At 32.6% G+C, this 27,108-nt stretch overlaps 1 protein-coding gene across 1 annotated transcript; it reads left to right on the top strand.

Annotated features, from left to right (window-relative positions):
- Positions 1 to 2,333: 2,333 nt before the first annotated feature.
- LOC132738625 (heat shock 70 kDa protein 12B-like) lies at positions 2,334 to 22,989 on the top strand. The gene is made up of 8 exons (XM_060726184.1): positions 2,334 to 2,743; positions 6,186 to 6,279; positions 7,275 to 7,344; positions 15,158 to 15,454; positions 17,214 to 17,417; positions 19,334 to 19,460; positions 20,372 to 21,003; positions 22,429 to 22,989. Exons 3-8 carry the CDS (start codon positions 7,282 to 7,284, stop codon positions 22,561 to 22,563), a joined length of 1,458 nt encoding a protein of 485 aa, XP_060582167.1. The 5' UTR covers positions 2,334 to 2,743; positions 6,186 to 6,279; positions 7,275 to 7,281; the 3' UTR covers positions 22,564 to 22,989.
- Positions 22,990 to 27,108: the final 4,119 nt, after the last annotated feature.

Below are 27,108 nucleotides of genomic sequence, written 5' to 3'. Positions count from 1 at the left end.
TTCTAAATTCAAAATTTCACCATTACCAGGATTAAATGTTGAACCACATCTCAAGACCATATTTTCAAATTTCTAAATTACAATCAAAGATTCTTAATGACCTAGTGACGATATTTAAAGCGCTAAATCTACTGTCAGAAGAGGAGCCCGAGTTTGTTTACATTTAGGAATGTTTGTTTGTTTGTTTGCTTGTTTGTTTGTTTGTATTTTTACGGCACGTCAACACATAACTGGCCATATTGTGCCGAATGCTAAAATAGGCTTAAAGTGTTAATATGTAAAACTTTGTAAATGACAATAAAAGTGAGTCAATTAGATCCTAGAATACAAGTTTATCTCTTGAAAGTAATCAATGATGTTTTTTGATGGAATCGTATTAAAGAGTTCTTTGAGTGAATTTACACAATAAAATCTATTGCGGGCCTGTGAAAAATCATGACATTCAAGAAGAAAATGCTTGGCAGTAAAATTTTCATTACAAGCTACAGAAAAAGGGGGATTGTCATTCATGAGAAGGTAAGAGTTGGTAATTTTAGTGTGTCAAATTCGGCATCGAAGAAGAACTGTTAGATCATGGCGGTTTGACAGAGAATAAATGGTGACACATCAAGAGATGGGTTAATATCATTAAGTTTATTAAAAAATGCATTGTCCCAATTTGCTTTCTATTAAGATTATACGAGTTTATTTATAGCCGGTCTAAAATCACAAGCAGGTAACACTAAGTCAGTTTTTTTAGATTGAATGATCGTTTAGCTAACGCATCTACTTTTTTCATTTTCTCGAATAACTACATGACTTGGAATCTAATATGATTTAACAGATTTTGTTTTAAGTATATCATGAAATCGTAAAAGAAGGTTTCTTATGATATTGTCAGATTTTTTATTTTTAATGTATTTTAAAACAGAAAGCGAGCCAGAAAATATCACTTTCTGTTTTGATATCCATTAGAAATAAAAAAAAAATCTGACAATATCATGATATTACGATTTCATGATAAACTTACAAAATCTGTTAAAATATATTGGATTCCAAGGAATGTTGAACGCGCTTGCGAAATCAAAAGTTTAGATAACGTTGGAACACGTTTTCACGCTTTATGATCCTAAATAACCAATTTAGTTAGAAGTGGATGTTTCCCGTGTCTCTCTCTCTTAAGTGTTATCATGCCCGATGGGAAATATACGGATGGCTCGTTTGCATGCTACAGAAAAAATAGAGCATGCAAGTAATTTGAAGACGATAATTGTCAATGGACGATTTGATAAAATTCTGTTAAAGGATTTGTTTAATTTGTAAACTTGTCAAGTAAGGGTTATCTATCTTCTCATACGTTTTGGCATTAACCATCTCTAGAGAGCCATCATGTGCAGTCTGTCCATGCTGGTTGGTCAAATTGTGTACATTGATAATGATATCGCTTTGTGAATCATTAAATGGATTCTTCAGGCTTTACAAATCCATATCTCAAATTCAGCATATTATGGATTTTTTGTATTTCTCGATTAACTGTTTTCATTTAACTGTTACATACAAAAGCCTGAAGGTTGTATTGGTTCTGGAACATGCATAGATAGGTAATACATAAATTACACAAGGGTTTGAGGGTAAAAGTAAAAATATCATCCCGAAGAAAATGCGCTCTACTGTAGGTGCAAACAACCATTTTTTCTGGGTTTACATAATCACTCTTACCTGTGATGCTATTTTGTGGTGAATATCGAAGAATAAGAGGCTGTATCAAGAAAAAAATGGCGGCCATTACATTTTTTCCGACAATAAACCACGTGACTAGATTTTACTGTTAAGAAGTACTGCTACATTTCTTTGTCACGTGGTACACTTTTGATTCTTACCTAGATTAGATACTATGTTTTAAATGAGGTACATGCTTGTTTAAAATGTTTCTTATTTCATCACCTCTTCTAATTAAATTGTTGTCAGAGTTATATGAATCCCATTGATAATTAGATAAACAAAAACGGGGAGCCCCTTAAAATGACGAAACCGGCAAAATTGAAAATGATGCAGGGTCGAATTAAATGCGCCTGTTCATAGACAGAAATGGTATTACAATTTGTAATTTTTGAAGGTACAGTACAAAGTATTTATACCGGAGAATAAAGGGAAGATTACTGCGTAATGATTGTCCGGTTCGCTATAGAAGTTGAATGTGTGACTTCGTACAATAATCCCGCTCATGATTTTCTTCTAATAATAACGGTAACATTTACATTTTACATACATTAATAGATATATTTATAATATTTCACGTTTGCAACGACGCTTTTCATTAGATAACCGTGAGGTTTATACTCATGTTAACTTGTGTCTATTTGTGAACTTATTTCTTTTCTTTTTTCTTTTCTCAAATAATGCTGCAATCTTCATTTAAATTTAGCATAGATTTATTGTGTTTAAATAAAGACCTATCGCATTAATTTAAAGTTATAAACCCGAAAGTAGATGGATTAGTGTTTACTTATAAATTGATTAAATTTCAAGGAATCATTACTTCCTGGTTTATAAATATGCGTATCCAGGTGAAAACATAAACAAAATGTGTTTTTATGGTTTAGATATAGGTGTAAAACTAAAATGGTGCAGTGATTTAACATTAATATATAGTATGTACAAGTTGTTTAATGTAACTGTGTTGATTCAGTCAATATGTTTATAAAAATATCGTTTTAAGGGTGAACGGTATTTGGCAGATGGTTAATATGAAATAAATTAGCAGGTAATTTTTTTAAACATGCTGTATTTGATATATGCTTCCATACATTTAGTAAGGATACGTGCATAACTTCATATTGATTTGTTTAGATAGGGACACTAATTTCTTATTCTCTTCTTTTCCATCTAATGTGTAGATATAATAGTCATTTTGTGTCTGCCTTATGCTGTGTTTTCACCGCCGATCAGATCAACTCAATCAAGCACGATCAAGCGATCGGGTACCGGTCTAGCTCGGTCTGCATGCGTGATCGGGGGTGGTCGGAGCGGTCTACCTTGGTCGGCATGGCTCGGGATTCCTACCCGAATTTTTTTTGACATGTCAAAAACATTCGAGTAGCGATCGAGTAGATAAGCGGTCGAGAAGCGATCGTATAGTGATCGAGTAGAAGATCTTGTTGATCGAGAATAAATCGTGTAACGATCTAGTTTGGTCGGGTATACATCGGGTAAACATCTCTTAACCGATCTGTACACGATCATCTCGATTTCTACTCGAGCATTATCCGATCGCAACCCGATCAACTCTGTTCGATCTATTGTCCAGAATAACTTGACTACTACCCGACTGCTACACGACCACACACGATCGCTTCCCGATAGTTATTCGACCATACACGAGTTCACGTTGCGTAAACAATATATAGATGTAAACATATTGTTTGTGTCTCATAAGCTGTTACAAATTTGAAGATAGAGCAACTTCCAAATTCTGACAACAAAAATGCCTAGAAAGGGCAAAAAGGCAATATGAAGTACGAGTAGTAGGGCCATCTGGACCACAACTGCTTAATCTCCATCATGAATTGATTTGAACCACGAATGTTTGAAGATTTTATTCTAAACAATTCAATACACGACTATACACGACTCGATTACGATCATTATGATCTGGTCGGTGGAAATCTGGCAACGATCGAGCAGAGGTCCAGTAAGTCTAGTTGAGATCGTGTGTGACTCGCGTATAGGTCTGGGTGATCGAGAAGAAATCGGGATGTTGGTCGGGTTGTCGTCGAGAATGTCGTAAAACATCGTGTATGGTCGACTTGAGGTCGTGTTGGAGTCGTGAATGTGCATTTAATCCAGCTTGATCGGGCTTCATCGGGGAATTAATGTGATCGGGACGATCGAGTTGATCTGATCGGCGGTGAGAACATAGCATAATTCAGTATAATGTTTTATAATATATTTATTCGTAATGTTTTTGATAGATTAATGTATTAATAATTATTAACGAATATTTGTGTTTAACAGTACTTTAAAGATATATTATGCTATAATGTGATATTTGAAAATATTGAAAATTGCTACACTGTCTCTTTGTAAACATATAATCAATATCTTACGACTTCACACTAAGTTGATATGCTACGTTTTTAATTCTACACACTATAGACGGACACAATATGAATGTATGGTGTCTTTAAAAAATTGGCAGTTTTTTTAAGGAAGCACCTACTTAATTTGACCTTACAATGTAAAAGGGAATGCAGCTTCATGTACATATTTTTTACATTCTTTCATTCTAATTAAGATATATTCAGTAAAAATTTCAGAGATTTCAATAAATTTCTGCGATAAAATGTTACTCAGTGATGGGCATAGTAGAAATGACTAGGTAATATTATGATGAACAAGAGCTGTTGGTAGGACAGCAACGCTCGACTATTCTTAGTGCTTGATAGTAAAAAAAATGCTTGATACAGTTACCTCCTCCTGTTTTCAAGTTGGGGTAATGATGGTGAACAAGTGTGCAAAGTTTCAAAGCCATATGTCAATGAACTTTGAAAATATTTGAGGTATTACAAAAACTTTAACATAAATTCTAAGTCGAAAAAGGAGCATAATTCTGTCAAAATGCTTGATATAGTTACCTCCTCCTGTCTACAAGTTGGGGTAATGATGGTGAACAATTGTGCAAAGTTTCAAAGCCATATGTCAATGGACTTGGAAAATATTTAAGGTATTACAAAAACTTTAACATAAATTCTAAGTCGAAAAAGGGGCATAATTCTGTCAAAATGCTTGATAGAGTTACCTCCTCCTGTCTACAGGTTGGGGTCATGATGGTGAACAAGTGTGCAAATTTTCAAAGCCATATGTCAATGGACTTTGAAAATATTTGAACTATTACAAAAACTTTAACATAAGTGGTTACGCCGACGCAGACGCCGACACCGACGCCGACGCTCGGGTGACTGCAATAGCTCTACTTATTCTTATCGAATAGTCGAGCTAAAAAGTAGGTGGGCACCAAAAGCAAACGCACATAGTAATGGTATCAACAACAAATATATTTGAATATGTATTAATTAAATAGGTTTATTGCAATTTGAAACAATATCAATCATATCAGGTAAAACAAACAAATTAACTATTGATAATACAATTTATATCAATTTGATATAAAAGCTTAAATCGGGCATGTAGTCTTCAGGTTGATCTTTTGTTTGTGAGTTATACGGTATTATTTTTATTCTACAACTAAAGCTTCGTTTAAGTTAAAGTGTTTGAAAAAATGACAAATAATAATTCGTTCAGCAATCAAAATGATTTATACAAAGTCAGAGTAAGATAACAGTATACTGTTATAAGATATGTTATATGATATGGAATATTAACAATAACATAGATATTGAATTTAAGTTTATTGAATGTTTAAGTCGGTGGGCGCGTGTGGTAGTTTAAATTAACCACTGCTGTCAAAAAAAATCCATAATCAACATGACCTAGTTTGCCGTGTTGGCTCCATTTTAAGCTTTCCATGTTTGGCTAATTAAAATAATATATTTTTATGGTATTGCATATTGTATATATCGCATTATGTAGGCGGTATAAAAGAGTCTACAGTGGAAAATAAAATTGGTTTACTGTACCCACAATGCAAAAGACTAAAGCTAATTATAACCATCTGTAAAACTACAATTTCCAAAATTGGATACGATATTAACTCCTTAAAGAACTCTAAAAACGACACAATAACAAAATGTTGCAGGTTCGGCTACACAGAGCGTATTCACGGTAGTGGCAAGTGAAAGCTACCCTTCATGTCCCTGGAACAAGTTCAACAATTTAACAAGAAAAGATGAATTGTATAATAAACTATTTGTGCCAAGTAATTTCAAAATCCCTTAAAATACCCTCAAATAGACAATGTTGACCTTGAATGAGCAAGTGCGACCTTGACCCTGGAGGTAGGTGTCTGGTTGTTGCGCATGACACATCGTCTTAAATTACAAACATTTGTGCCAATTTATTTCAAATTCCTTTGATAAATGACAAAGATATGGACACGAAAGTGTGACGGACGGACGAACGGACGGACAGACGGAAGGTGCTTATTTCTATATCCCCTTTTTTCTACGAAAAGGCGGGTGACAAAACATATAACCGTTATTTGATTCCTTGTTATTTATATTGTTCATGTTGTACAATTTATATTACAGAGAACTGGCACACATGTCAACCATGTAACTGAGCACCAAGAATCTGAAGTATACAGTAAATTACTTTATTCTTTCATATCAACAAGAAGCAACGGTAAGTGTAATTGAAATATGAAATGCCTCTTTAGTTTTTTAAGGTACACGTTAAGGCTCTTTGTCGGCGGCCCGGTATTGGTATTTTGCAACTCATAAGCTTCTCATAATACATTTCACTTTAAAGTGTCTAAAAGCTATATATTTCAATTGAAAATTATTCTAGGACCTAATTGGGCAATCACAAAATCGTTGCCGAACGCTTAAAACTCCAAAATAGAAACTAATATTTTATTCCGGAACATTTATTCTGTTTAAATACAAAACTCGTGTATGTTAAATAGCGGAGACATTTTATAACTCAACTAAAGTTAATTAACATTAAACCTGTACTGTTAAAAGAGCTCCGTTCAGGTAAAAAGAGTGAGACAACATAAAGTATGAACTTTTATGAAAAGTTATTGTAATTAAGTGTTGCAACTATTTTTTAGATTTTTTGGTTTCACAATTAAAAAATGGTAATTCTGGAAAAAATAAACAAAGTGAGAGAATGATCTGAAATTTTGCATACAAATCTACAAGCCTACATAAAATGGTACATAAATCTTAAAGAAATATTTCTAGTTTCGCCATGTTAGAAAACAATATTCGAGTCCTTTTAATAAATGTTATAGGAAAAAAACGTAATATATGATTCTATTATGGTATGATTCTACTATTTGCAATATCGACATGTATTGATATTATTTAACTGTTTATATCAACATAAGGTCGGTGACTTCAAACCACTTGCCCCTCACCGCTGTGGGTTCGAATCCCGACAGGGACTTTGGATTCTTTCATGTGAGGAAGCTATCCAGCTAGCTTACGGAACGTCGGTGGTTCTACTCAGGTGCCCGTTCGTGCCTGAAATAATGCACGGAAGTGCACCTGAGGTATTCCTCCACCAGTTAAAGCTTGAACGTCGCGATATGACCTATACTGTGTCGATGTGACGTAAAACCCAATCAAACAAACAAATATCAACATAAGACAGTTCAATTTTGTTTATTTCAGATTGAAAATGGAGAAAGGGAAACAATTTGAACAACATACGAAACAGGGTGCACCGTCATGCCTAACGAAGGTAGCTGTAGGTTATTTTCGCATCTTTTCAGTACAAATAGTCAATACAATATTTAAAGCATAAAGTGTAGAAAGGTTTGTGAATAACAGTTTGTCTTCTTTTTAACTTATAACGTAAATTTGCCAACTAAATTCAAAATAAAGATTTTGCAAAATACTGATGACCTCCAAACGGAAATGTACCTGGAATAGAATTTGAAACTAGCGGCTGAAAATGTTTTCCCCATTTAGACAAACTCTGGCGAGTAAACCCTGCTTATAACCGTAGAAGATAACGCGGAGAAAACTTCGATATTTCATAACAGTGGTTGGAAACAGCAAGAAACATTTGACTTCAATGGCCGGTAGCGTCCATTGCTTGACTTTACATTTTATCCCTCATCCGTCTATAAAAGGTCGAGGAACAGAATGAAATCCGTGCCATTTTTTACAGGGATAAAATCATAGGCCGCAACTTTTCGTTCCTCAACAACGGTCTCATAAAAGGTCAGGGCGAGTAATAACAATTTTTAGCCGCGACATTTCCCGCAAGACATTTCTAGGCATAAAAAATTGAGATTTAATGCTCAAACAAGGTATGTATCAAAACAAAATAACGCGGATTATAAATTTAAAATGGACGCAATCTGCTACCTAAAGTAGGCATATGGCTTATTCTACTATGTAGACAGAAAATATCACGGTTTCCCTCGTACAACTTTTTATATCAGAGGTCTGACAGAAGCGTATATGGTACATTCTGTTGACGCGTTCATGTAGGGAGAGACACGTTATGGCATGTCGACATGCTTCAACAGGACACATTATGTCGACATAGATAAAATGACTTGTCTACATAATTTTCCAGTATCGCTACTTAACGTTTTGTAATATGCAGATATATTCACACCTTTATAAACACCAGCATCGAACCACGAATTTGAATATACGCTTTGTGAACCAATAAATATGTTATTGTTATAAAATAAAGGATGTTTTCCGAAAGAATGATTTTCGCTTGGAATTAATTCTATATATCGTGATAAGGCTGTAAAAGTCTCCTACCAAAAATGATTGTTTAGCAAGTTTATCAAAGTAATGGTTTCCGCAGTGAAAAAAAACTTTTGCATATCTATTTTGTCGTAAAGAATACTTTTCCAACTAGCATTTGAGATTATTCTTTTAAACCATGTTATTTTTAATAACATGATAATGTTATTTTTAATAACATGATAAAGGCAGAAATATTTCTCATCTGTAAGCCGCCCTCGGTATAGTTTTTTACAATAACGGAAGACTTAATTTTTACATTTCCTTGCCAAAAATAGTCATAAAACATTTTATTTAATACACTAATTACATCCTAAGAAGGGTTTGGTAGTGAAATGAATAAATGATTTAGAGATGAAATCAAAAGAGATTTAATAAAAGCAATTTTTACCTATTGGTGTGAGAGTTCTTTTCTTTTCCAATTTTGAATAACCTTTCGGATATTTTCTATTCTTTCGCTATAGTTTAAATTTATAACTTTACTTAAGTCAACATGAAAATTTATGCCTAACATTTTAAATTGATGTTGATTCCAAGACAATTTCCATCTTGATTTTATACTGTTTTGAGAATATTTCATTTTCCCTATCCACACAACCTTAGTTTTATCAAAATAAACACTAAGTCCCGATAGTTGTGCAAAATCTGACAAGATTTCCAAAGATTTATTTAAAGACGCACTTGATCCATCTAAAATCATTGTTGTGTCATCTGCAAATTGTGACAATTTATGTCAAAATTTGTTTTAAAAAAACCCCACATTGATTAACAGCAGAAGATGCAACTTTATATAAAATATCAAACCATTTTTCTTATATACGGACTAAAGTTTTAAAAAGACAGAGTATTCTGTACAAATGACCAAGAGAGTGAATCAAAAGCTTTTTCAAAATCTATTAAAAGGAAAAGTCCAGGAATGTTATTTTCTTCATTATACTGCATGATATCATAGATAAGACGGGTATTTTCTCCAATATATCATCCTTTGATGAAACCTGTTTGATTTTTATTTATTAGTTTATCTAGAGTAAGTTCTATTCGATTTGCTATGCAACCTGCAGCAATTTTGTATACCGTATTAAGAAGTGTTATAGGTTTCCAATTTTTCACAAATTGTTTAGGTTTATTTTCTTTTGGAATACAATTTATAACACCTTGTGTTTGGGTCACTGACAATTTATTTGAAGTATAAGCATCATTGGTAGCTCTTACCACAAAAGGACCAAAATATTTCCAGAATACCTTATAAAAATCTGCACTAAAGCCTGATGTCCCCGGGCTTTTATTATTGCCATATTTTGTAAAACTTTACAAGCTTCTTCATAACTTATTTAGCCTTCTTATACATTGGATTCCGATTCACTTAAAACGGGTGCTTCTATATTTTCCCCAAATTGTAAAAAATTGATCAGTTGCATCATATGACGACTTTTTGCTGAAAAGAGTTCTATAAAAATCTTCAATTTCTTTTAATATTAACTTTTGATCATTTAGAATACTACCGTCATCTTTCTTGAATCTTTTTGAAGGGTATAGTCTTAGTTATGTAACTATGTTTTTGCGTAACCGCAAAACAATTTGAAGGTTTTCTCCTTCTAACGTCCATTTTGCTCTTGACCTTATAAGATAACCTTGAAGCTGAATATTATTAAGTTCTTTTAAATTATTTTGCAATTCTTACAATCGGTTTAGTTTATCGTCTGACAAGTTTGATTCGATTTCATGTATTTCATTTATTTTACTTTTTTCAACATTCCTTTCTTTTTTCTTTAGATAACTGTTGTAAGATATAGCTGTCCCTCTCTTAGTTCCATTATAAGTGTTTCTAAAAACAACTGATATTTTATCGTAAGCTGAATTTTATCATTTGGTATTTCCGATATATTTTCAAGGTTATATATAGGTAAAGCATACTGTTTTTTTTTAAATCAACTATTTTTGCTTGTATTTTATACAAATAATCTATATCTTTTAAAAGGGAATTATTATGTTTCCAGAGACCTTTCCCGTGTATAAAATAATTTAACTTTATCTTCATTATAACAATTGAATGATCTGACTGATAGCTTGTCTCAATATTAATATTTTCTACATGAAGAAAATTGTTTCAGTAACCAGGAAAAAATCAAGGCGTGCTTGTTGGATTGGAGTCGGTTTACGCCATGTGTATCTGTTTAGATTTGGATTCTGTGAATGGATCAAAAAGATTTCGCTGATCAATATTTGTAATATAAAATTTCTAGCTTTATTATTATTTACAAATTTTTAGTTGTAATAATCTTTTTCAGGATCTAGAACTAAGTTAACAAACAAGATATAAGAATCGTTTCCTATTCTGTCAATGATATCAAACAGTTCACTGTAAAAAATTGGTTGATCTGTATTTGGACCGTAAAGATTTATTAGGGTTAATTTTTTTTCCTCAATTGTTAATTCTAAAACAATAAAGTTTCTTTTGTTATCAATATGTTTGCTATGAATTTTACATTCAATATTTTTATTAAAAAGAATAACAACTCCCCGTGAATTGGATGTCCCTCAGGAAACATTCACTATTCCTTTTACAGTATATATTTTTATACATATTTAACGTTAAGTGTGTATCTTGTAAACAGTAAATACTGCAATTTTTAGGATATTTAGGCTACTTAAATTAATCTAAAACGTATATTTGAAAAAAAAATACGTGTTTCAAGGAAGGTAATGTGAACAAAACACAAATAAATCAATAAATTATTCATACATACATAAACAGATACAGACATACACACACATATATACAAAATAAACACAGAAAGGACAATTGTTCCCAGTTTAAAACTTGAGAAAAATAAATAAATCACTTTTACACTGGATATATTTTTCATTTTTAAATGCAAAAATGTGAGAGTAAAATAAAACCCAGATGGCTGGACTATTCTTCTTTTTCTGTTGTGCATAAACAAGCGCTTGGAAGACACTGTCTTCTTTTAACCAGAATAATTTATTTGAAATAAATATAGCTTAATTTGAAAAAAAAAACAATATGAAAAATCAAGCTTAACTTAAGATAGAAGCGTCTTATATTTTCTTAAAAGCTTACATCTATTTCTTAGAAAAATAAAAACATAAAAAGACAATGGTAGACAAATAACTGGGAATAAAAAAAAACATACAGAAAAATGCAATTTCTAACACAAAAAGTTTCATTGTGAAAAAAGAGAACAGTTTCCCCAAAACCACTAGATATTAATTTTTGGCATCATATCATATTTAAGCATACTTTAATGCTAAGTGGTGATTCCTACAGAGATATATCTTTAACGCATAATATGCACTTTTATAAAACCGACTTCTAAGTATTTATGCATTTATTATGTGCCGCATGAATAAAGTGAAGGAGAAAAACAAAAACGTAACTTTTTAAAGCACATTGAATAGTATATCATTAAATTAAAGCTATATTGAAATGAACCTCAAAGTAATGTCTTTGCGAAAAAGCGAAAAACAAAACGAAACAGAAAATATCATTACAGAGAGATTGCAAAAAAACAAACAAACGTGTTTATACATAATGATAAAAATTCTATCTTTGTGATTATTTTATTGATTATATTGCTATTTTTATTAATAGTATTGCTAATATTACTGTTGTTATTATTACTTATTATAATAGAATAGATAAATACAGAATCCCTAAAGAAAGCCCAACACGGCAAAATTGAAAATGTTGCAGGCTCGGTTTGATTGAGCCTGTTCATGGACGGTACTGTAAAGTGCAAACTACCGTCCACGCCCCCTAGCACCGGCTTAAGCAGAATTCAGCATTTAAACGTGAAATAGTAAAATTTTGAATTTAGAAACATCCGCAGATGTGTTCATACGGCGGTTATCATGGAACCTTCAATGTGACACTTCCGTGCCATTCCATGAAAAGCGGCGTATGGTCCCCAAGTAATAAAAAGCGTGTACCCTAAACGAGAAAACAATGGGCGGAACTAAATAAAATAGAATTTTGAAAGGGGATCAGAGGTTATGAAGCCTGCGTATCACAGATAAGACGTCAAAAGACAAATTTAAAAAGCAGGCAACATATCCTAAGGGTGATTCAACATTATTCAAGTAGGAATATTGGAACCACCCAACTAGAAAATGCCGAAAAGTTGAAACTAAAAATACCACAAGCACAACAATTATGTCGTGCTGAACGATCTTCAAGGATCGAAAATATAACATCATTGATTAAATGTACGGGGAGACTTTTTACAGCCGCCACACGGCACAAATAACACGGATGTGTTCATAAAATAGATAAATACAGAATCCCTAAAGAAAGCCCAACACGGCAAAATTGAAAATGTTGCAGGCTCGGTTTGATTGAGCCTGTTCATGGACGGTACTGTAAAGTGCAAACTACCGTCCACGCAGTAAGATATGCAGTAAAAACATCTCTAGGGTAATGATTTTGTAAAAAAGACAAGATCAGAGATTATACCTAAAATTAGATTGAATAAATAAAAAACAAAAGCAAATAAAAACTTTGCTGAATGTCACGTATATGTAGACATTTGTTATTTAAGAATCATTGTAACATACGTTTCAGCATTTTCATATTCTATTTTTCAAGAAAAAAACCGTATAGCTGTCAATTTATGGGGAAAGACAATTTTATGTCAAAGGCTGTCAATTTATCATGTTTTATCTCTTAATTGTTTATTTGGGATTTTCCTTTTACTGGCCACGGAAGGTTCAACCAGTAATCAAAATCGACAAACTTGATTTTTTTTGTCTTAAATCGTTTTATTGCATTTTGGTCGTCCATGAATGTCGCAAGAATCTTTCCATCCGTACACCAGCATTTTTTACTACATTTGTATCTTTAAGGCAAAGAGAAGATAGCATCTGTTGAACAAAGAACGTCAGATCATGGTTTATGAAAATATTTGTTGTTTTCAATTTCTTTAATTTTTTGGAAAACTTCATTTTTAACTTGTCTTTGTACAAACTTTACAATAACAGGTTGATCTTTCCCTTTATACTGCCCTAGCCTGTGTGCTATATCAAGGCTCTCTTCTGTTATTGACATTGAAAGCTTTTCATTCATAAGAGACACGACCTTAGTATTTGTTTCCTGAGAGGACTGGTTTTTTTTAATCGCCAGGAACACTATATATTCTATTGTTGTTTCTGCGGCTGTACTGCTCTAGGTCATTTAAAACCCTGTCGCTTGTTTCAGTTTCTCGTCTGACCCTATCACGAATACACTGTATTTTGTCCTTTATTTCATCTAATTCTTTCAGTTTTTTCAAATCTTTTTTAAGTTGATCTGTTTCAGACGCCTGATCATGGACACTCCCCTTGAGTATTTCCAGACGCTTTACGAGTGAGCTGAGAATCTGCTCTTTCATTTCATTTACAGTGTCTATGACAACCTGGCTTATTTAAGAAATGTCACTTTTTGTAATTACCTTTGACAATTTTTCATTTATCGTGTCTTACATTTTGTCTACGAATTTATTACCTAGAAGATCTTGTTTACTAGAAGTTTCCATATAATCAGCCATTTTTTTGTTGTTTTTGTATTTTTCTGCTTTTGTTTTTTCTTCTTTTTTTTTGTCAATTGGCGAATTATCTTAATCTTGAAAGACTGTTGAGTCTAAAGCGCTAGTACATTCTCCTTCAATGTTTGTTGATGAAAGCCCTCGCTATGTCCGCGAGCTCATTTGCAATGATATATATATATATATATATATATATATATATATATATATATAATATGTTACATAACTGCTTTTTAACTAAACAGTACTTTTCATAGCAAAAGTTCGATCAAGCGTGACGAATTTTTAATCAGGTGATATGTACAGGTAAATTTTTTACCTGCGATATCCCATCCACTTAACGTAATACGTTTTACACCAGACACTCGAAATTTTCAATAATTTTCATAAATATTTCAAAAAGTCATACCGGCATTCACCTTACGTAACTTTATACATCATTTTGTCAGTATTTCTGCTTTCTATCCACCGTATAAGTGATTTACTTGGTCTTATTTGCATCATAGAAAGAGTGTTTACTTTTTACACGAAACCGGACTTCAGAAAGAATCTTTGAAACCATAAATCTTAGCGCTTGATATTGACATTATCTAGTGAACCGCTACCAAAACTGTTCAAATTATGGCACTAAGGACAATTTTTTAAGCAAATGTATGTCGAAATTATGGAAGCCGATATCGTACATCCTGTTAACGCGTTCATGTAGGGAGAGACAAGTTATGGTATGTCAACATGCTTCAACATAACACATTATGTCGACATAAAAAAATGACTTGTCTACAAAGTATTTTCTATCCAACTAAACAATTATAACGTAGTATCTAAAAAAACATTAAAATTCATTCAAAAAAGAAGTCTTCATGGCGTCATTTACTAAACATAATAATTTCACAATGCTGCTGTCAGATGAATACAACTATAACTATTCCATATCTGTTACTTCGTGTAATTTGATATCAATTGATTCAAACAGCGACCTATTATATGTTCCTGTATGAAGGTTTTTCATCTAGTTTAAAAAGTTATAAATTATGTACAGTAGAGTTTGTGCATATGATACATATCGTATATTAATATGCCGACGAGGCCATTAATAAAGATAAACAAACAATTCTTAGACATTACACTCATCCAGACGTGCTTCTTGTTTCATTTTGACGAATAATCCTAGGATAGTTCTTAAACAATTAACAGCCTAAGCTTAATTACCCAATATGATATGAAGTATGTGTTTGTTATTTTTAGGCATTAATAGCAGTAGCAATAGAGTTCAATATGGAGACATCACGACTGGCATTCTGCACTAGAGACAGTTACAATAAAGGTCGGCTAAGGATAAATGGCAAGACATGGTCAACAGTTGATAATTGCCAAACAATCTCAGCGCCTATTACTGTTATCATTAAACCGGATGGCAAAACCTTACATGGTTATGGATACGAAGCGGAAGTTCTATATGATGAACTTAAACTAGAAAACAAACACAAACAGTATTATTTCTTCAAAGACATTTCGTTAAAGTTGATGAAATTATTTAAAGAGGTACAGTATTTTTGTATATCTTCATATGCAATTAACACATTTTCATTCTAGTTTGTAAGAGCAATTGCATATACATATGATTGCCAGTTTCATGTAGAATTATGTCTCCCAGCATTTTGGGAGACATATTGTTTTTGTCTTCGCCGTCCGTCCGTCTGTCTGTCTGTCTGTCCGTCCGTCCATCCGCATTATGTTTGTCCGGCCTAAACAGGTCAAACTACTGGTGGTATTTCAACCAAACTTTACGGGAGTGACCAGTGCCATCCTTAGTTATGCACATCTCCGGTACGTTCCGCTTCGCTGTACAAAAATGGCCACAAGATCTAAAAATAGAAACATCTTGTCCGGCCTTCACAGGTCAAACAACAGGTGAGATTTCAACCAAACTTTACAGAGTGATCAGTAGTATCCCTAGTTGCGCACATCACTGGCACGTTCCGCTTTGCTGCACAAAATGGCCGCCAGATCTAAAACTAGAAAGATCATGTTATATGTCAAACTGCTTGCGGGGTTTCCACCAAATTCACAGAAGTTCAGAACCATCCCTAGTTGTGCATATCTCGGCATGTTTCGCTTAGCTACACAAAATGGCCGTCAGAGCTATAATAGTAACATATTGTCCGGCTTTCACAGGTCAAGCTACTGGTGGGATTTCAATGCAACTTCACAAGATCCCTAGTTGTACAATCGCCGTCATGTTCTGCTTCGCTGCACAAAATGGCTACCAGAGCTAAAAATAGAAAAATTCTGTCCGGCTATAACAGGTCAAACTGTTGGCGGTATTTCCACCAAAATTCACAGGAGTGATCCATATCATACATTGTTTTGGGAGACATATTTTTTGTGATTCCAGTATGAACTTGAATGAAAGATAGCACAAAGTCAGATAGTATAGCGTTATTCAATCCTTAAATTATTGTTACTTTGTTACCGGGTCTCGTTAACGAGTTAACCCTGTCAAGGGAAAGCCATTGCTTCATTTAGCCTCAGACATTATATTCATTTCCTAGTGTACGTTTGTTTAAGAAAGGAAGCTGTAGTGTGCAATTTAAGCTGCACGTCTCCAGATGAGCCAAATATTTCAAGAAAATCATTGAGAAAAATGTACAAGGTAAAAACATACATGATCCAAGTGATATTTTACATGTTATATGCGGTTGGCGACTGCTTTTGCAGTATTTTATCACCATATTTCTACTGCGTTACTGACGTATTAAGGGCTATTTTTGCATACGTTGGCCACATTTTGGTAATTCTTTTTGGATTGTAAGTGCCAATTGCAATATGTGAAATGATTAATTTCTTCATCTCACAATATTTTATTTTCTAATCCATTTCCAAAGTTTTCATGAAAATTAACATGAATCTGGATACGTACTGATTAAGCTTAATGCATTATACATTACATAACCGAACTCAAATAATTATTTTTAATCCAAGGAAAATTATAGTAAAGGTTCAACTGATTGAACAAGTATACTCAAATGCGATATTTCCATTATCTCGGAAGTGTGCAGACATATATCATTGAATTTCAGCTTCATTTAAACAACTATAAACATCTACGAGCATGTTTATTTTTTGTTCAAAATACTGAAAAACATTGATTTTTCATATTTCATTTCAATGAATCTTTAATACGAATGAATGTGACCTGAAATTGTTGTAATTGTCTCGCCACTTGGTATATAAGGTCAAACGAATGCATTTTATGTTTTATTTACATATTTTATGTATGTATATTATTTTGTTTTTCCAGACCAATGACGTTCATCTGATAGATGAAAATAGAAAAACACTCCCAGCCTTAACAGTATTCACACTTGTTATAAAATTCTTCAAAACTGCAATTCACAGACTTTGTCAGTTATGTGATGAACAGGACAAATACTACGTTATTATCGTACCAGAAATATTTCAAGAAATTGGGGCAATTGATTTCATGAGGAACGCCGCTCTTGAGGTTTGTCTTTTTTTTATTTAAACTTTGTTTTGAAACAAGCATAACAAGACTTAATTAAACTTTTATATCTTTTTATGAAAATTGAAATTGTTTTCTGCATGGTATTTCTTTTACTCTCACACATAACTATAAAAAATATCTTGATAAGCAAGTAAATATGTATAGCATAAAACAAGACGTGTCACTTGTCAATTTTAGAATAAAGCGAGTCTAGACAAAAATTTGATTAAGTGAGCCAACACTTATCTCACTTCAAAATAGAATACATTTTTTAACACAGTTTTTAGCAATTGTTTCATAAAAGCGTTAATCATTGACATTATATAAATCAAATGAAATGTTATTTCATATCAAATGTCTCAGTGTTAAAGATTTTATGATCGTTGTAAAAATGTTAAAAATGTATGACAAAGGTAAAACATTGACTAAATGAGTCAGTTTCAAAAACACATAACATAATGAAACTTTATCTCTGTGTTTTCTTTTATTTGCATTAATTTAGAATTTACATGTAATAAATGAAATCCTTCACATACAGTATATGATATAAACCAATATAGGGTAGACTTGATAAAATTGTTTAATAAATTTTTCAAAGCTGAGTATTGTTCGGCTATACCTAGTTAGTTGTACATACTGGCCGTTCAAGTTATGTTTTTTGTCACTTGATATCTACGAGGGGTGATCCAAAAATTCGTGGGCACCCTGCATTAAACAAAAAGTAATCAAGCAAATCACATGAAATTCTAGTACCTTATAAGGTGAGCATATGTCGGCAAATTCTTAAAATATTGTAAGGATTGTACAAGAATTAACGATTCTGCACCAGTTTATATACATAGACATGACAAAACGTGGCGCAGCTCACGACGTTACAAACGACGTTATGCTATGTTAGGAAGTAATCTACATTACCGTTTTGCCTTATAACTTTTCAAAGTATTCCCCTTTAACACGCACACATTTTTCATGGCGGCGGACCCAGTCTCTAAATGTACTCGCATACCATTCCGGCTGAATGATGACAGTATGCATTGGGTGGCTCCTCTCTACTCGTCCAGATTGTCAAAACGTCTCCCTCTCAACTCTTTCTTTAACCTGGAAAACAAGGCGAAGTCACAAGGGGAAAGATCAGGCGAATATGGTGGATGACTGAGTACTTCTGCTCCAAGCTGCCACTTATAAACTAGAGAACGACACACGGACGGTTTATTTGTCACACTTTCGATCATTGTTTTTGTCTCGCCAGGCGTCTTTCCAAGATTTACACAGAACTGTATAACTGTCCAAAGTTTTGCTGGATCCGTGACGTCCATTTTTGATAAAGCTGTTTTAGCACCTGATCTTTAAAACACGAGCGTAAAATAACCGCAACTTCAAACTGTCTTCTAATACTGACAGAGTGACGTCATACTCATCAAAACAACGTTATTATAACGTTTCCCGCAATTTTCTTTGTTTGCACAGGTTTTACATGTGTTTAAATGAGATGAAAACGTTAACATCACAGAGAAAAAGTAAGCTGCGCCGCGATTTTGATACTTAATGTTTTGATGTTGTCATATATAGATAAAAAATGCAGTTGGTCTTTTAAAATTTGATCAATTAATTAAAAAAGCATTGATTAATAATATCCAATGAGTTCACCTCGGTAGGACGTCACGTTATGGAGATACACACATTGTCCACGAATTTTTGGACCACCCCTCGTATGTAAGAGTAAATCAAAAACACAAAGAGGCTACAACATTTCTTTTTCGCCGGTCAAATTACAAAAATATGTTCAAAACAAATCTTGAAAATAAAATATATCCATTTAAAGTTAATTTTAATATAATACATTCTACTCAGTGATATTATCATATGGCAGGAATCTGTGTAGATTATTTAAGGATTAACACAATGTTTACTTATAGGCTGGAATAAATGTGAAACAGCTAGCTGTGGTAACTGAGATAGACGCGGTATCTTTATTTCACCAGAAAGAAACACATAACAAGAAATCTAGCACTGGAAAGAAATTTATGATTGTCAATGCCGGAAGTAGGTTATCCATGGACTTTTCTTATTCAATAAATATATTTTTTACGCTGTTAGCTGCTGGTGGCTTTTTGTATGTATTGAGTTCAATTCTTGAAACTACACAGTACACACGTATAAAGATTTAGTGCTCTAACGTGCGCACAATATTCATGTAATACACCCCTGATGATGGCATAATACACCGAAAGTACTTGGGTATTTATACTTTTGCACTGTATGGTCTTTCATTTTCTCCCAATTTGCTTTTTTTATCTACATTCTTGTATCCTTCTTTGGATCCAGTGTTTTTGAAAGGTTTTTTGTAGATGCAAACATTTTCTCAACATTTTCAAACAATACGGATAAAAAAATCGGGGAAAAAGAATGAAGCGTTTCATTTTCAAATTAACATTGCATCTGTTTATTAATAAATTTGTAATACATGTAATAATTGATGAGAAATAATTAAATAACAAAGTATGATTAACAAGATCAACAAGAAAGGCGGCGTTCAATGAACCCAACACCCACACGACCTGCAAGAACCAGCTATAAGAAAAACTATAATACATGTAAAAGTATATAGGAAAAAAACGATAATAATAAGTTGACGCTTTCACTCGTTAAAGGGATCTTCAAGGGAAAGTAGGAAAAGTTTAGGTAGAAAATAAAAATATGAAATGTTTTCTCCCAGTGTTTGAATTTTAGCAGACCCGCTTGTCTTTCATATATTATCTTTTAAACCTTTCAAAATTGTGGACTAAATTCTATCATATGTCGATTTTATTTAAAAAGATAGACATTAAACGATTCCTGTTTTGTTGCAACTTTTAAAGGAATATATCAATCGTTTTATCATTTTATGACATATTTTATGAAGGATGAGTTTTTATTATTATTACGTTTTGTAATTAAAGATTGCATGTTTGTAGGTTATTATACAACCTTTGTTGTACATGAGTCGACAGATTTTGGAATAGTAAAAGAAAGTACAGCTGTTGAAATAAAAAAAGGGGGAGGAAAAATGTTAAAGAAAGCATTCAAGAAGTTTTGTATTGAGTTATTTGGAAAGGACGGATATAAAACATTTAAGTCGCAATCAAAACAAGAATGGTCGGAGTTTGAATCTGATTTCCTGAAGAAAACATTTTTCTTCGATCCATTTACATCAACTTTTGTCAGGATGAGTCTCCCATCAATTCTTCATCAAAAATGTAAAGATATGCTCTCTAACAAGTTTTCTTCAAGAAATAAACCAAAAACATTTGAGGGCATTTCGGTTTCATCAAATAAAGTATGTTTTCCCGCTGAATTGATGCAGACTACTATCGATCCATCCGTACAACGCGTCATATTCTATATAAACAGAACCATGTCGAATTTAGCTGATGTTGATACAGTCATTGTGTTTGGAGAGTTCGCAAAACTACCAATGTTGAAAAATGGTGTCAAAAAGACATTTTTCAGCAAGAATGTTGTATTTTATGGAGAGGACACCGAAGCGGCTTTGAAAGGAGCAGTTATAATTGGTCTTGGGTTTGGTCAGATTGAAAAGATTGACAGGGTAGGTTTAAGTAACAAATATATACAAGCTGCCAACAACTTAATGTATTAGATTTAAAATTGATATTAGATTTAAAAGGAGTAAACAACTCAATTGTATTAAACATTACTATATTCTGGACATAAATACAAAAAAAAGATATTTAAAAAGTTTACCATCTTGTTTGATAAACATTGACAACTTAAGTTAAACTTTTGTATAGGTTTTAATTGTTGATAATTGAGAAGAGTAGTCCGGACAAACTTTAAAACATAAAAATAGTTCAATGGTCATTACTCTGACAAAATTCATTGGACAATCAAAAGCCGATGTTATGCACAACTTGACTTGGTACTTATCATTCCTTTAAAGTTGGGATGGAATTGCACCAACAGTTTTGAGAAGTAGTCTATCTGGCAACACACAAAAACATCATTTTATCAAAAGGCCATTACTCGGCCAAAAATCATTCAACCAAGAAACACGTGCAATATGCGCAAGGACTTGAGCTACAGATTTTCATTGAATTTGCATTGGTGGTGTAAGAGGAGTAGTCCGGACAAACTTAATTTTTATTATAAAAGTGCCATTACTCGGACAAAAATCATTGAACCTGAAAATGCTAATGATATGCACAACAAGATTTGATACTGATCGTTCCTGTAAAAATTGGATGAAATTGCACCAGTAGTTTATGAGTAGTAGTCCGGACAAGTTTTGTGACGGACAGACGAACAGACAGACAGACGGACAGACATACGACGGTGAAAAGAATCCCATATGTCGCCACTACACCGTAGTAGAGGCGACACAAAAAATCCTTAAAATTAAAAAAAGATCATGTCTTGCATTTATCGGATGGGGCACTCTAATCGGATGTTTGTTTGTTGGTTGTTTGTTTGTAATGCTATTTTAGCCGCTTTCAACACATTAGGTCAGATCTCAACCGTCTATCGACCTAACCCGCTTTCCTGAAAATTATTAGTAATTACATTTTTTCGGAAGTGACTGACTACGATTCTCATATCATTTCTGAATCAGCGATGAGAGGCCATTAGACTGGACTTTCATGTATTAGCATGCCTTATTCGTTGGAATGTCACGTCGGCGTTTATTGCAAAATGAGTTAAACGGTGGTGTAATTAAGAAATACACTCACAATTAAATGGAATTGAAAAATAGTTTTGTTATAAAATTTCATCATTTGTTCGTTATTTCATTTTATATATTATTTTCAATTTTCACGATTAAAACCATTATTCTGGGGAAAAACTGCGAGGAAATTATCTCAATGTTTTCACACAAGTTATTGGTTCAAATCAGCATCGAATGGTACATTATTCTCGGACAAATATTTCAAGTCTTTCATGTATTAAAACTTCATTTGAGTCAATAAAACGTGTAACATAAAGGAAAAACTACCAAATTGTTTTCCTTTACTAATAGGTTCATGATTCAGCTGTTGTAGCTGCAATTGATTTTGGTACCACTTTCTCTGGTTGGGCTTATTCTCTTCGTGCAAACTTCGACGCAGATCGGACAAAGGCATTTACGAAACTTTGGAAGTCAGGCTCTATCTAAACAGAAAAGGCCCCCACTTGTATCCTGATAGAACCAGATGGAAAGACAGTCGAATCATTTGGATATGAAGCTGAAGATAGATATCAAGATTTAGCTGCCAATGAAGAGCATAAGGATTTCTTTTATTTTGAGCGTTTTAAGATGTCGTTGAACATAAAGCTTGGAGAGGTGTTAAAATGTTTACTTTTTAAGTTTGCTTTTAATTGTAAAAAAATGGAAGAAGTGATGTCTACACATCAATAAAATATTCCTCTCCGTTCTTTCCTCAGAAATAATCAAGTTATACCACGTAAAATATGTTTATTAACTCTCTATGAAAATTATATAAAAAATATCTTGTTTGTTATATGTACATTGCAACTATTTACAGTCATTTCGATGATATATAAGAAAATGTACTTGAATAAACACTTTCTCTCAATCTCTGTATTTCTAGTGATATCAAAAAGATTTTTTTTGTAAAAAAAATAAAGAAATTATTATTTTTTAACATATAATTTTTAGGTGAATTGTTGTTATATTTTTGAAACTAATAGAAAAAATACACTTGAAAGTAATTGAACAAATCACTAGCGTGTATTGAGTGTTTGCATGAGGTATCAAGTTTCTCAAAGACGATTGTTAGGTATTTTTTCCGACAAACATATTGAGACGTCAGTTTGGATGATATTCATGGGTGTTTACAGTGCCTAGCTATTTGGCGGGATGGATTTAAAACAGTTTATAGGGGGAAGCCTGCGATAATGGTGTTAGTGTTACGTTGTTTTTTATTATCATTAACATAAATTATATTCACTTCAAGAACTAACTAGCATTATTTCATAATAAAATGATTTAGCCACTTTATGATAACCATTATTTTAGTGAAACTATAAGTTAAACCTAGGCGTTTAGACATAATATGTACTTAAATTAAAAAGTGTTAATGAAGTTAAAAAATATTACTTAAGAATTGATCATAAAGGCCTATTTAGCAATTTTGATAGTAAAAGGTGCTGGCATAAAAATTCGATAGAAAATATCTTCAACATTATTGGAAATTTTGAGAATTTTAAAAACTTTAAAAATGTGCGGTATACATGACATGTTTGTAACATGTGTTTGATCATTTAACCTGTCGCTTCTTTTAAAACAAACAAGTCAAACAAGTTCAATTTTCCTCACAAATTGAAACAGATTTGATTTGCTGCTGTTGAGATTCTTTTAATTGGAAAAATAGGCCATTTTGGATTGTGAATGTGGTCATATTTCGCCACTGGTGGAAATGTCCTGTGTTATAAAATTTAAAAAATAATGATTGCAAAAAATATTTTTAAGGCTGGAATCAAGGGAAAAAGACTAACAATAGCTTTGGAACCAGAAGCTGCCTCGATGTTTTGTCGTAACTTACCAATAGAAGCTACAACATCCAAAACGGGTGTCAGTATTTCCTCGTTATCAGTCGGAACACAGTATCTGGTCCTAGATGCGGGGGGTATGTTAATAAATATATACATGTTTTGTTATAAAATACTTAAAGTAACTGCTTTACTTAGCTTATAATACTTTTTGTCATTGTTAAAAACCTCGTTAGATAATTTTATCCATGAAATAATTTCATCCTTCTTTCAAACTAAAAAGGATAAATTTTGTCAATGATTTTTTGTCAATTTTTTAAAAACATAATTTTCTATTGCTTAATTCCCAATACAAGTGTCTATAGCTACACAGCGCATTTAGAATTCTGATGGAGAAATTGACATTTCATTCCCCATCCTTATTGTTTATCTCAAAAATTTAAAGTTACTATAGTTATACTTTTATATGCTGAAATCTTTTAAACGGATACTAAAAATGTTTTAAGGGATTTTTTACCCAAGAGGCCACTTTTTTGATTTGTTTCCTGTAAAAGAATTTATAAATAATTGAGAAAGCAAGTACTTTTATAACATTAATAAAATGCAAGCTTTTTCTTTTAAATTAAAATTGACCTTTTGTGTGACCCTACCTTTAAAAAGACAGATAAATGACAAAAAACTTGTCCTACAATGCAATATTTATATTAATTAATTTTAAGGTGGAACGATTGATTTAACAGTACATGAGGTAGATAATGATAAGAATATAAGGAAATACATGCAGCTAGTGGAGGCGGATGGGGTGGCACTATCGTTGATAAAGAATTCGAGCGGTTATTAGTCACTTTAGTCGGAAGAGATGTTTACGAGGAGTTTAAACGGGACCATACAGATGACTGGCTTGATATCTGGAGAGACTTTGAGGTCAAAAAAAGAACGATAACTACATCTTTAGTTTCACCGCTAAGAATGAGACTTCCTTCCTCACTAACAGATAAGTTCTATCATGTCACAAAAGAAAAATTACCCGATGTTTTAAAAACATCAGAATATGCAACTGACATTAAAATTGTCAGGGACAAAATATCATTTTCATCAGAACTTGCAAGATCGTGGTTCAGAACATCTGTCGACCGCACAGTGTACATGGTGCAAAGTATTATGACGAAAAGACATGTTAACATTTCGGTCATTTTAATGGTTGGTGGATTTTCTGAGTCTCTAGTTTTACAGAGCGCCGTTAAGTCAGCATTTAATGGAACAGATGTTATTGTTCCCGAAGAAGCTTCAAGCTGCGTTTTTAAAAGGGAGCAAAAATTTTTGGACTTCCCAAAATTTCGTTACTAAACGTGTTCAAAGGGATATACATAGGGGATTGGAGACTTTGAAAAGTTGTACGGGGAAACATCACCCCCCAAGAAAACGTAGTTACGGAAAAAAGGGTTTTATGAAATTGCCCCAAAGGTATTTTGGGAAAACATGCAAAATTTTGATAAAAAGGGTTTAAAAAGTTGGGGGAAAAACCCAATTTCGGGCCCTACAATTTTTCAATTTAAATCTCAAAAAAAGATGTATTTTCTGTTTTTTGTATCAAAAACATGCCGCCCCGATTTAAAAGACGGGGATGTATTTGATTGGGAAGTTGCAGATAGACTTAGATGATCATGACGGGGCATTGGATCGGGAGGTTTTAGTTGCCTTCACATTCAGCGGAACAGAAATAGTTGTTGAAGCAAAAGATAAGAAAACTGGGAATCAGTCAATTCTGGCTGTTGACTTTCTTGGATGAAAAATGTCCACATGTTGATGGTATTGTTTACTTAATTATGAATATGTTTACTTACATTTGCTCATACACATATTAAAGAATAACACGTTTTCCATGATGATGAGTAAAAGTATTGTCAATTCATTTGACAACCATTGGAAACGCTCACGGTTTGTAAAGTTGTGTCACTCTAATCTGTTTAAACGGGATACAAAATAACTGAATCTTTAAGTAGTTCAAATTAATTATTAACGCCCATATATTATTGCCCCACATTTTATGTTTTTTTTTCGGTCCATTCTGTTTCCCTTTGATGAACGTCATTCGAGCTGCCTTGGGTGTATATTAAGTCCCCAATACCATTTTTACCAATTAGCCAAGCCCAATCCTGAGTACTGGGTTTTTAGCTCGGTTCAGTACAGTATTTATTTTAGAAGAAATTAAGTTAAGTAACAGTACGGGTATATATTCATCATAGTTTGAATCAATACACACTGTCGAACAAAAATAATATATAATGTATTTATGCATGTTTTAATGATATGTTTTTTTCAACAATTGTTTCAATTTCACATGTGTACACTTCAAATAAAAAAAATCAAACATTATTCAGCAAAATAAACGGAATTATTATTTACTTTAGAGTATACATTTTTAAAACTTTAATGATTTAAGATACTTTTCACAAACAATATTTACAACATATTTTCATGTCATATCTTACCGTTTAGTAACCAGTCAACTGTATGAATACAATGAAATCATCTTTCATTTAAAACACAACAGTCTTTTGTTGCTTTTCAAAACCCCCACACCTTTGTTCAATTTATACCATAGTAAATAACAACTTTTTATGGTGCTAACAAAATCACTGTATTAATACTATTTAGAATAGAAGCAATTGATAAGTGTAAATCTTGCACATTTTTACTAGTAAATACAAAGAGAACAACATAATGACAATTTTAGCAGTACCATTTTTTAAGACAGTCATGCAGTATCAGTACCAGTAGTAGCAACATTTTGTGAGGGTAATTCAGTACCAGTACTTTCAAAATCATTGCAGTACGTACTAGAGTAAATCTCTTGCTTATCTGTGTGTGCATACAAAAAGGCGCCAAAACCAGTACTTTCGGCGCTTAAATCTTTTCTAAGGCTTATCACTTAAACAAAACAATATTTATTTATTTGTATTTATCTGTATGTTTGTTTATATGATAAGTTACAATTGTAATCATAGTAATAGAGTAACGTGTTAACTTTACATGTCCTGTCTAAGAACTGAAATTTATGTTCTAAAAGATAAATAGTATCGTACATCATGTCTGTTTTGATATACATGTACTGAATGTGCTATGTTTTTGAAGTTAAACGTGTTTTCACAACTTTTTTTGAAAATTTCTTGTTTATTTATGTGTGCATACAAAAGGGCCCCCCTTC

Source organism: Ruditapes philippinarum, unplaced genomic scaffold (genome assembly GCF_026571515.1).
Source record: "Ruditapes philippinarum isolate M1 unplaced genomic scaffold, ASM2657151v2 ctg2701_1_1_1_1, whole genome shotgun sequence".
NCBI classification, from domain to species: domain Eukaryota; kingdom Metazoa; phylum Mollusca; class Bivalvia; order Venerida; family Veneridae; genus Ruditapes; species Ruditapes philippinarum.
Note: the sequence above shows the minus strand (reverse complement) of the source record. Positions and strands in the feature narration are given on the sequence as shown.